Consider the following 12,685-nt stretch of genomic DNA (forward strand, 5'->3'; position numbering starts at 1 on the left):
TCCAACAAATTATTAGTCTTTAACAGGTACACGTCCTTGTGACCACGCCACCGAAATTAACATTCGTCACAAACAGACCCGCCAAAAAGCCAAAACACATGGCAAACCGCGTCCTCGTTAGCGTACTGTATGCAGGCCTGGTTTCTTCACGCGATCTGATCGAAGATTCCATATATGACATATCACACCCACGGACCTATTGGCGGGGCACCCCTTGTTAAGCTACGGCCGCGCTAGGACGTTAGTGTAAGCAAGTTGTGGCGGTGATGATCTTCATTTCTCCCTGCCAGATGAGATTGATTTCTGCCTAGGCTCGGAGGGCAGTAGTCCCGGAGGCAAATACTTGCAAGGTTTGCAGCCCCGTGTGCCCAGGCTAGGGTATTCATTACACACCCGGGGAGGAGCGGGAGAAGGGAAGATAGATCCAGGCCATCCTTGCCTGGTCTGCACCTTGCCGTCTTGCGGGAGTACAAGTGCCAAGAACTGAGGGCTGGGACTGTGAGCAAATTAGAGCTACCTATCTGGTTTGGATTATGATTGCCAGTGGCCCCGGGGACTATTGAATTGATGTGGAATTTAGCTGGTGGCATGAACTGCCCGGATGGTAAGTTCCGGCTTTACTTCGGATGTGGATAGCCACATGCCCTAATGCCTGATCTAGGGGTAGACAGGACTGGTATAGAAGTCTGTCTTGTGCTCTGTCTGTTAGGTTTAGCCACATGGGACAGGGATATGGCAAACATTGGAATATTCAGGCGTCTTACAGAGCCTGGGCGAGCCCTGGACTCGTTTTGTTTTTTTTTTTTTTTTTTTTTTTTTTATTTATTTCTCAAGGACTCCCTGTACCTAGTTTTCTGTATTTACAATATGTAAATGTGCAGGTGTTTTCCACAACGATGTGATATGAGGCAGTAAAAAGAAGATTCACCATCCCACCGGGTATATATTGCAGGAACAACAACCTTGGTACTGAATGCAAATCACTACTTTAGGAAACCAAGCCTCCTCCAACTATTGCCCCTGTTAGGAAATCCCGCTATAGTTTGCCACAATAAAGCCGACGCACAATTGGCCCAGATATGAACCCTGAAGCACGCGGCATGCAAGTGCGCTCGCCATGTGTCAAAAGTGACATGTCGCAGACCCAGGAAACGAGGCAGGGGATGTGGGACGATCATTTCAATTTTGGTATATTTATCCGCCTAAAGATACACATACCTTGAAAATGTACCTAGTATAAGCCACAGCTTGAGCAGCTAGAAAAGGAAACCCTTGCGCGCAGTGGCTAGGATATCACTCTGCAGCACTGCATTCACCGGGTAAAGAAAAAACCTCAAAACCTTGGAAGTAGCACGTAGGATCACAGTTCGTAAACTTGGCTTTTGTCTCCATAGCTTCAGCGCTTAAAGCACTATGTCCCGTCCAGATGGATCTCGATCCTTTGGCCGCTATGCTCCTTTGAAGCGACTGTTAGCGGGAAATTGGACACGTTACTGCGATGATCAGTTGGGAACTAACGTTAGGTACATGTGTACTGTATGTAGCAGTTTTGGTCGAGGTGCAGGACTCCACAATTCTGCAAGCAATGATCCACCAAGGAATTGGGTGGTTAAGGGATTTTCCCGACTTGCATGTTGTGTAGCGGTGGAGAAGAAGGGAGGCCGTTGGAAATTCATCTAGGAATTGGAGATCCGACGCTTTTCGCAAGTATTTCCTTTTTTACTTTTTTTTTCTTCTCAATTCTGCTTACCTTTGAAGACGGAGTAACTAGAAAAGCAGCTAAACATTAGTGCGAGCGCGGCACCCTGCGTGCTTTAGCTATACTGTAGCTCCCGTCTAGCCCTTGGGGACAGGACTGAGTCGGTCAAGATTTGTATTCGGGGACATCGGAACACTAGACCTACGGGGTCTGGTGCAACGATTGCCAAAAACACCGGGATTTGGACCTCATATGGATGATCAGCGCGCCTCCCGGTGTGATAAACCAATCCGTAGATGGTGTTCTGCAGTAAAAAGTCCTAGATGAAACGTGTTTTCAGGACCATGTGGAGTTGATGCATGGGAATGTGAACTAAGTTAGTGCTGTAACCCCGCTTTCAGGTTGCAGCTCATTTTCGCTTACGCTTTACCCTGTCCTCGCGGTCCCATGGCATTCCAAAACCCGAGGATGTCGGTACAGAGTTGTGGGAAGAATAATGTAGCGACCGTCTAGGTGTGCATAAAATGCCAGCCGGAGGATAACTGGGGGAATCAGCAGAATCAAACTTCCACAAGCCAGCCGAATTCCTCATGGATCGACGAGGAGGGGTTTGGCGATTCAGAGTAACATCATGACATGATTCGATTTGACGATCAGCCCGTTAATCCCGTCTTCCCCGCCACCATGCAGTAGCGAGTCACAGCGATCTGAGTACAGGTGATGCAGAGTATGGTGAGAGGATGACAGCATAATGGAGACAATATTGATGCATGCCAGAAATTGCAGAAGCTAAGGGAGATTAGTTCACATAAGTGCGTTTTTGCAGAGAGCATTGCCTGCACACAATTCGCTGATATGCGCCCGAGGTTGCAACCTAATTTCGCTTCTGGCAGGCTTGCAAGAGGCTGGTAAGGTGCAAGGCGCAGGGGCATGGATGTTTGCCCTGGACGATGACACCCTATGGACGCCTCAAAAAGTTTGGAGATTAAGGCGCTGTATAGGTTGAGGCATGCTAATTATCCCTTAGCCCCCAATGTTAATTAAGTCAGCATTAACTCCGAGGGGGCCATAAGGCTACTAATCTCAAACCTATCCAAAAATGAGAAATTTGCTTAGTGTCCGGAGTTATATGAAAGGATGGTATACACTAGTATTGATCCCTACTAACTTCATGTGCAATGAAGCCACATGGATGTTGATCCTTCCATGCAAGTCATTGATGAAATCACGATCGTCGGCCGAAACCCCCTAGCTGCATCCAACTGAACTTTCAACCGAGACAAAAACCTCCTCCACATGTCACAATTTCATTTTCGGTGTCGATCAGCCACGTGGAACGAAACAGTGGTTCTGTTCCCGCCCTTCTTTCACGGAAACGGTGGAGTATTACAATCCGTGTCCTTCACGGAGTGGAGTTCAACAATCACGCGGATATCTTCGCAGAAAGAGCGGTTTCCATCGGACAAAGATATCGGTGAAGCCCGAAAGAGGATTCTTTTACGTCTGTTTAAGACATTGGATATTGATGTGAAAATTTTCCGATACTACGAAGTGGAGAAGGAGACTCCACTCTAAGCCTTTTTCTTTATGCTGAAAATTGGGTCTCAGAACCCGATACAAACAGCCTGAAAAGATAGATATAAGGAAAAACAAAACAAAAAAATATGACAGACAAATGAGAGTTAATCAATACCTGTCTGCAATTCTTTGACCGAACACGAGCACAGATCGCAATCGGTGGATCCCGCCATGGAAGGCTAAGGAAGAATATTACTTCTTAGCGTCTTCCAGAATCCTTCTGGAAGCCTTCTAGCGCCGAATTTTCGCCACACGTGTATCAGTATCCCGGTCGGAGTGGCCGTTACTGATTCATGAACACCTTGCTGAAGTCTTATCTGGACTATCCCGATTTGCAATATAGTACCATGGTTGGGTGCTGTCTTCATACTGTACGGAGTAGGGTGTGATAATTTGAAAGGGTTGAAAGTCTATGACGTGATCCATCTCCAGGCTCGCAGCTCTTGACTGTTTTCAGTGACTATGGGGAGTGGGTCTCCACTTCGGCCGACGTATTTTTCCCGTGGGAAAATACCGTTTCGTATTTGGTTTTTTTTTTTTTTTTTTTTTCATTCGGATCGTCCCGACTGATCTGCGTGTAATTTTTGAACAAACTCCGAACGCCAAGATTTGGCCCTCTGTTGGGGGTTAGCGAGTCAAGGAACACGCTCCGTAGTATATTAGATCCTACTTGGGTTCGGGGTGGCCGACTTGAGCCCTATACCTCGTCGGCAGTTGTGAAGGATTTAGTGATTTGCTCAGGGGTAGTGAGATGGTGGCGTATGCTCAGCTGGTAAGATAGTAGAAAAAAGTAATCTATAAGCGACATGTGTTCGTGCCATAAGGTTTTCCGAGCCTCTACCCTAGAGACTTTTACCCCCTTTTCTTGTCTCATCCCATCCCTTCCAGAAGCCTAAACCTATTTTCGGTTGAATGGAAATAACCGGTTGCGGGCTGACTGACCATTGACTCAGACGCAAGCCACATGGCATCAATACGGGGTGTAAGGTCTGTGATTAGGATTTGAATTGATCTCCACCGTCGGTTTAGGGGGCTGGTCTTTCCCACGTGGAAAAGTCCCCACACCTGTCTTGCTTGGGAAAGGGCTGGAAGGTAAAACAAAACTATATTAAAAGTAATCCAGACTTCGTATCGCCAGACTTCGTATCGGGAAATGAATATGGACGACAGGAGGATAGTATGATATCTGGACCAAGCGGTGGCGAAGCTCTCTTTGACCTTGTTTCCCTGTCGCTGACTCAACCTGGAAACACTCAGCTCGGACCTGTTGACTATTATTCTGCCTATCTTCGGATGAGAACCCCTGAAATTTCGATTTGACTTTGACTTTCGACAACATCGCCAGAGTCCGCTATGTATTCCAAATAGCATCGAGTCTCCACAAAAGATAAGCATCTGCTAATTTCCATTGAAATTGAACCTTGGATGGATATGAGGATCTTCCCTAACAAGGTATTTCTTGGCATCCATGTTTATCCAAAGCATATCAAAGCCAAACCTTGCAAACCTTGTAAATCAACAAGAAAGCCAAGATATCCAGTGTCCAACGTGGTCTGAAACCAAAAGCCGAAAGCCGAAGCCATGCGCTGAACAACCGACATGCGCTGGCCCCTGTAATGTGCATGCATCTATGCCGAGCAATGTTACTACCGTTACCAAGGTAAGTACCAAGGCAAGGGGAGAACTAGACGCACCATGACTGGTCTATCGGAATAGGGTGTTTGTTTGTACTACCTTTCCTATCTTCCCCGGATATACGGAGTACTTGAGAGTTTACACCACCACAAGGGTAGGTCCCTACATAGTCAGTAAATGTCCGACTAGGCAACTCAGTCTGCACAATAACCCATGGATGCAGGGAGAATGGAAATATGCATTCGGACCAAGCATAGACTCGGATTCAAGAGCTGGCCGACGATCATCCAGGAAACTCTATTCGTTCCAAAGTAAAATATAACCCTTGTATACTCCGTATAGCTTCAGTAGGGTGTACCAGTCATGTTGACCAACATGTGTACTTAGTCGATCGATCTCACGTATCCCTAGCCTGATCAAGTAAGAGTCATGACTCGGAAGGTTTTACGTTCAGCCGCGAAATACCCCAGACATGCGTTCTGGACCTCTCCTGCCAGCTTAAGTAAAATATTTTATTTTGGTCCCGGGCCGCAAACATGTCTAGGCCGCAAATGGGAAAGCTGCATGCATCTCGCGTGGCGGTCAGGGATTAGAATGTTAGCGGTCCAAAAGGAGAATAGTAAATTACCCATACCGACCGGGGAGGAAAATGACCTCTGTACATTACGTACAATACGGCATGATTCTGTTTTCCACGGTTCGGTCAAAAATACAATAAATGATTCAATAATACCCCTCGCAACCTGGAAACCTGACTCCTGAAGCCCCCTCCCCCCCCGATCGGCGTTTTACGAGCACTCTGGGTCTTAGAGTTTTGGTCCCTTTGGTGGCTACTACTTCCTTACGCCGTTGAATATGGGGATCTGACCGCAAATTGGGCTTAAAAGGGTTGAGTTTACGGCAGGAGAATTCTCGGTAGGCATAGTGGGACTCAATTTTCTGATTTAGATGGAGTATAAACAATCTTGATGTTGCCCACTTTAATTGTTGTGATCGTGGTTCGGCGGCGGGTTGAAGCGACGGGTATTACCAAGCTATTTCTAAGTTCTATGCATACTTGGCGGAGTGTGATACTTACTCCGGAGCTACACTGTAGGTTATTTTGATTTGTATTATTATCATATAATACTATCTTACTTCAAGTGATGAATAATATATATTCAAGCTTACTGTGCTTGTTTGAAATGTGACGCGCGTTTACGCATCTGAGTTTACTCCGGCATGGCACTTAGCTACGCCAAGGATTCAATCATGGCGAGACCTCTTTCTGTGACAGCTTTATGCTTCAAGGGCTCTGTGAGCCTCAGTTATTGGGGGCCAGTCGGGGATTCTCGGGGGCACTCTATGATTGTCATGGCAGGGCTGACGGCCCCAAATTAACCCCAAATTGATGGCCCCTTTTATTATCTCACATACTGAGGCTATATGGAAGGGGCTGAAGTAGCTACGCTCGGTTTATCCTACATATCGATAGATCAACAAGATCTGCTATTTTATTAGATCCTGATCTGGTATTCGGATAGAACATATCCCAAACCACGTGGCTTGCGCAGTAATCGATAGATCTCACTGTGAGGTGTCATATGTGAAACACTGATCTGTATGGAAGCTGGATGGAAAGGCGGTCGATCAAGGGATCGGCCCCCTCCGGGTTCGTATATCCGACCAGTGTATTCTACATCAAGCAGATTTAACTTTCAGCACCCCGCGAATGTACGTAAACAGTGCTCAAGCGCAGACTTGGGCCCCCGGCTTTTATACTAGGCCCCCCAGGCGGTTCATGCTTGCCGGATCATGGCGGATGAGCTCACTAACGCTGATTCGCGTGATTACGGTTGAGCCTTATCTTGTTGCGCTCAGTGTCATCTCGCACAGCGCACCCTTTGGGGATGCCGCTGACGCGTCTGACGTTGGAAGAAGCCTGGAAATTTGTGTGACTGGTTCCTTGGATCCCTTGGGGGCCGATCGGTCATTGTGGAGTTGACTGACGCGGTCCAAGAGGAATAAATGAGGCGGTCAGCGGGGATAAGTATGCATCGAGAATGATGAATAACGGTTGAGGCTCAATCTCCGGGCTAACGTGATCCAACAAAGCACCGAGAAAGGCCGTTTTTAGTGAGCGGTTTACACGGCGATCGGTAGTCCAGCGCTATCAGGCTCGTATGCTGTGGATACATGGGCTGTATGCAAGACTCTTTCCCTGATCAATGTTAGACTAAGTAACTGAATTGATGATCTTCCGTATTGGGGGAGATTTTGACAGCACAGTTCATTTGATGAGTCTGTGCGTTTATACTGTTTCAGGTCAAGGATCAGGACGAGCTACCAATCCCCCTTTAAACGCGCCCACAGGAGGAATGTAGAAGCAAATGCTAGAACAAGAAAAGCATGACACCGCCGAGAGCCTCTGAAACGAACGATTTGTGGTTGGCGCTTCCTCATTTTTTTTCTCTACTTTTTGTTTTCTTTTTCTCTTTGTAATTTCTTGGCCTGAGCGCCAGGAACCGCGCCCGGGGGCTAAAGTACTCCACCTTACCTTGGTCGCAAGCCAATCAGTGGGAATCAAGTAAATAAACAGAGCCAAAAGTTGGTGGAACGAAGCGAGGCTCTCTCCGCTCTCACGAGTTTTGTACATTTACCTTGCGGTCAGACACCAGCTGTCCCCACGTGTGTCCACGTGGACCACATGGGCCCTCGCGCGAAGGCGCCTGGAAAGACCATGGAAGGAATTGCTCCGCCACGCGGGCCAAACCCACGTTGTTTCGAACCCCTTCAAACACTGGTCCGAAAAGGAACGTTGGGCGTAAAATGAAAATGATATGCTCCGTTGAACAGTGGCGCTAGGCTCCACTAGAGCAAAATGCTCCGATCCGATACTGTTGTCCCGTAGGTTGAAACATGTGATGTGCGCCCCTCCTTTTTTTGTCTCTCCCTCTCACACCTTCTCATTGGCATAAAGCCGTTCGCAGGTTCATGCCCGGGGAGAAAAGCATAAAAATGAGAATGCTCCGACAATCTTCCGACTGGGGTATGACCGACCCAGAAAACAAAAATTAGATCAGATCGAAGTTTTCGATGATGTTTTGTATTTTGCCACACCGATAAGGTTCCTGACAGTAACCATGGAGGGGCGTAGGGATTCTTCCACGTGGGCTCAAGCTTCTGTGAGTTGGCAAATTCACATCATTGCCTGATCAGTACAGGGGGCCGAGAGAACCCACTTAGGATGGGGGTCAACCATAGAGAGGTGAGGAAGAGAAACGGAGGAAGAAGGAGTGAACAAGGAAAGGCGCCATCTGGAACCAATGAGAGGGGAGAATGGCTGAAGAGTCGGATTACTGGCTCGATATCGATAGGGGGCACTTGCTACATCAGGCAAGACTAACGCCCAACCCGGTAAGATTCACGCCGTAGCGCAGGGGGGATTTCCCTGATTTACCGCCTGGTTAAGGGAATACAGTGGTCGGGAGAGGTATGGTAATACCAATACCAGTACCAATGGGGCCGTAAGATCACCGGCCGGATCTGTTCGGGCTTGTTTCTATGGTTCATGGAAGTGGAGAGTGAAATCATTGACTGAAATTCTGACTGATCTCTCTCATTTGGAATTCTAGAAGGACACTATTTGAACTATTCCCCGAGCACGGAGCATACATCATTCATTGTGTAAGGGACTCTACAGGAATCAAGGATACAATATATGTAATGCATGTCATTGGGAAATGATACCCAAAGTGGTAAATACGGTAAATACCAGACCCTGCACGAAACAAGGAACCCACCGATCTTCACCATGAGGCAATCCCTTCCCTGGCCCACGTTGTTTGGATGCAGCACACCAAACTCTTTCCGAGCTCACGCGTGGGCTGTGGGTCAAGGATGACAGGCCGATTGTCTTCAGCGAATTTTTTTTGTCTCTTTTTCCTGTCTGTACATGCTCTATGTATTTTTGGAATGAACCATAATCAATGATCATGCACTATTCGCTATCACATTCCATCCAGAGGGGAGAAGAGGTGCAAGAAAAGAGGTGGTAATGTAGATTGTTTAATTCCAGTTCCACTCTCCGGTTCTTAGTTTTTTTAGTTTTCTTTTTTCTTTTTTCTTTTTCGTTTTCCACTTTTCCCTTTTGGCTTTTTCCGTTTTGAGTTTTAATTACTTTTTATTGAATTTTGAATTTTGGAATAATTATTTTTATGATTATCCTTAACTGTGTTTTTTTCGTTTTTCCCATGATTTTCTGGCATTACCTACAGCCCATTTCCCCCTTTTAGCCTTGTACAAGATCGTGGGTATCACTTGTTTGACTTATACCCACTTTTCACACTCTTCCCGAAGTCTGGTTCACCCAAATTCATTTTCCCCCAAAAAACCATTCAATGCCAACCCTAGTGAACCATTACCGAGACTATTCTCTTCCTCTTCGTGATCCGATAACTACTCCCTCACGCGCTATTTCCCCTGTCCCTCCCCCAACGACTGATCCGCCTACCCTGCATACTACCTTTACGGGGTCAGTCGTCGGTTCTATCTCCCGCCGCAATCGTCGTTCCTTTGCCGCTTTGGCTTCCAAGACTTCCAGTGCCTTTGCTAGTTTGTCCACTATCAACCAAAATACTCCATTGCGACCTTCGCCCTCGGCCAGCAGTTTGTCCAGATTATCAAGGCTTCCGAGCGCGACCGTCAACCCCTTGACCCCGCCATTGTCAGACGGAGATCCTAATCCACTGCTGGATTTAGCGCGCTCAGAATCCCCGGCATTGGCCGACCTGAACCCTTCTCATAAACGCCGCTTAACTCTGCAGCGCATTCCGACTCCTCCACAAGAAATCCGCCATTTCCCGGCCACTGTGCCCGCACCATCCAAGATGCACCAGACATCATCGCGGTTGTTGCGCATGACCGAAGATGAGCGCCCTTTCACCAAGGTAGGTTGGGCGAGATCCTACTCTCTGGGTTGGAGTGAGAAGTAAAAAGAGAAAGAGAAGAAAGAGAAAGTTGAAGAGAGAGAGACAGAGAACAAAAGAAAGATTGGTCCTTGAATGCTGACATGTTTCTCCAATTACTAGGATTTTATGGACTTGTTCTCCACCTTGATGGTCAGTTTGAAGTTGGACAGCCACCGGGTTCGTTTCACCAGATATGACCACACCTTTACCTCGGAAGAGGCGATCAACAACTTGGGCTCGCTCAAGTTCTCCCAATCGAACCGCATGCCCGACCCCAAGGACCCCTCCCGCATCGTTACCACCACAACCACCACCACTTTCTCTATGGCCAAAGAAATGGCCCGCTCGGTCTGCCAGCGATTCGTTGACGCCCGGTTCATCGAGCCCGTGGATGGAAAGGCCTTACCGATTTTCCCTCTGAAGGGTGCTTTGTTCCAGCTCACACCGAAGGGTATTAACATCCTGCAGCGCTTCTGCCAGCGGAACGGAATCACTGCTCGTCACGTGATGGATGTGTTGGAGTCCCCGCGCAACACTATGCAATTGGTGAACCTGGAGCGAGACACCGAATCGGATAAATTGTCGCACGACCGCGCAACTATCGAAGTCATTTTCCGTCGATTTGCCGGTCAGGATGGACCCAACATTAAGAGCAGCATTTCTACTTCCGATTCCGACTCATTAAGCGACTACACCAATGGCTTGGTGGGAGTGAAGATGGCCCGGGAGCGGAAGTTGCAGGATGGAAAGATCTACACCAACACATTTACCGGCAAAGGAGCTGTGGATTGGTTGATGGATTGCTCCACCACTATTGAGCGCCGGGAAACATGTTTGATTGCCGAGTTATTCCTCAAGTATGGCCTTATCACCATGATCCAGGACGACAAGGCTTTCCCCGACTCGAACGCGGTGTTCCAGCCTTCCAAGTACTCCATCTACTGCATTACCGATCGTGGCCAGCGTGTATGCGGATGGATTGCCCGCGACAAGAACCGCGACAACAACGCTAACACTACCTACGACAACCGCGGCATGCCCCGCGATTCTAACAACGCTCGCCTTACCCATATTCTCGGAGACCCCGCACTTCGTCTGTTGTTCCGCGAGTTCTTGCGCTATTCCCTCTGCGAAGAGAACCTATCTTTCTACCTCGATGTGTCCGAATTCACCGCCAACTACCACAAGTCCGAGAAGGCCGGCGTATTCAACAAGGTGGACTCTGTCCGGGAAACTTTGGCTGCTGCCTATGGTGAGTATCATTCTAACAAACTCTGCTTTAATTTGCGTCTAACAACCTTATAGGCTTGTACAACGCGTTCCTGGCTCCTGGATCCCCTTGCGAGTTGAACATTGACCACGCTCTCCGCAACAGCTTGGCCAGCCGTATGACTAAGGCCGTGGGAGACGATGAATCCATGTTCAAGAGTCTCCAAGAGGTTGTCCACCTTTTCGAACTTGCTCAGACCTCCGTCTTCAAGTTGATGTCAAGCGTAAGTTTTAACCTGCGCCGCGCGCTTTCAAATCCCCTTACTAACTTCCACAGGACTCGGTTCCAAAATTCCTCCGTGACCCCAAGTACTCCGTCGTCCTGCAGGAGCACGACGTCGACATCTTCGGCGGTTCTCGCTCGTACTCACCGACCCCCGGTGGCCCGGAACGGACCATGAGCCGTTCCGCGCGGACATGACAATTACCGCGAGGCAGCGTGGATGTTTCCTGCAAGCCAGCAAGCCGTGACCGTCCGCATCGTGATTCGATCGCCCATTCCACCCCTGTTGGCCTATAATTGCCAAGCTTCGCCGGTCTCGAACTCAGGGTGCCATACTCGGCCAGTCGAGTTGGTCCCGCTCCCGTCAACCTGTGCGACTGCAACGCGGGGATCACACCCGCGGTCGCCTTGGGAAACCCAGAGAAGGAGGACTATCCTCCAGCGATGTCACCAATATCGTTATGATCGCCTCCGACCACGAGACTTCGTTATTGCATTGCGCTTATGCCATGCAGTCAAGCCCTTGTCTTAACCCCGGCAGAAGCCTTTATTCCTGTTTTAATTTCCTCCGCCGCGAGATTTTTTCTTTTCATTTCCTTTTTTTCTCTCCCTGGTTTTCTCAACACCCAGATGAAAGACGTTATGATCGATGCCTCATGTCATAGAAAGGCCAGAAATTGGGCACCACTTGTAATATTTGGATGACATTTTCTATTTTCCCCGGAGCTTTTTGCCAAGTTCCTTTGCATTCAACCCTCTTTCCCGATATATCATATTGGGGAAGAATGAAAAGAGAAAAGACCAAAAAAAATATTCAACCTCAAAAAAGACCGGTGGTTGACTCCTGCAATGCAAGCCTTGTGTTTTTGTTGAGCATCAGACACGGCGTTCCCTGCATGATTTCCTACATCTTATTTCTTTATTTATTGCATGCATGATCTCTCCCATTGATGAGCATTTGGTTTTTTTTTTTTTTTTTCAATACCTGTTTCTGCATTTTATTTGGGCACAGCGAGTGAGTTCTGGTCGATTAGTGTATGTCATATAGTATGGTTCCCAAGGGAATTGCAATGGACATGACGATCTCATCTACAGTATGCCACCTTCCTATTCTACACCATCCAGTATTCCACAGTATTCCACCCTATTGCATTCCATCCAGTCATCAATTCAGCCCTGTAAACCCTAAGTACCTAGAACTTTCTGAGGCTACATGTATTATATGAGTTGGGGTCATCATGAGTCTAGATTCCACTTGGTTCCTGGGCTAGATCTTCATAGACTCTGTAGTGCTCGTACACTTAACGTTTCAAGATCCGTGGGTGACTTCCG

The 12,685-nt window shown here is 47.9% G+C and overlaps 1 protein-coding gene across 1 annotated transcript; it reads left to right on the top strand.

Annotated features, from left to right (window-relative positions):
• Window positions 1-9,291: 9,291 nt before the first annotated feature.
• flbA (developmental regulator FlbA) lies at window positions 9,292-11,551 on the top strand (the record flags this gene model as incomplete). The annotated part of the gene is made up of 4 exons (XM_057115361.1): window positions 9,292-9,840; window positions 9,982-11,113; window positions 11,167-11,354; window positions 11,408-11,551. 4 exons carry the CDS (start codon window positions 9,292-9,294, stop codon window positions 11,549-11,551), a joined length of 2,013 nt encoding a protein of 670 aa, XP_056975501.1.
• Between the last annotated feature and the right edge of the window lie 1,134 nt (window positions 11,552-12,685).

This window comes from Penicillium longicatenatum (genome assembly GCF_028827895.1).
Source record: "Penicillium longicatenatum strain IBT 33135 chromosome Unknown contig_2_segment0_segment0, whole genome shotgun sequence".
Taxonomy (NCBI): domain Eukaryota; kingdom Fungi; phylum Ascomycota; class Eurotiomycetes; order Eurotiales; family Aspergillaceae; genus Penicillium; species Penicillium longicatenatum.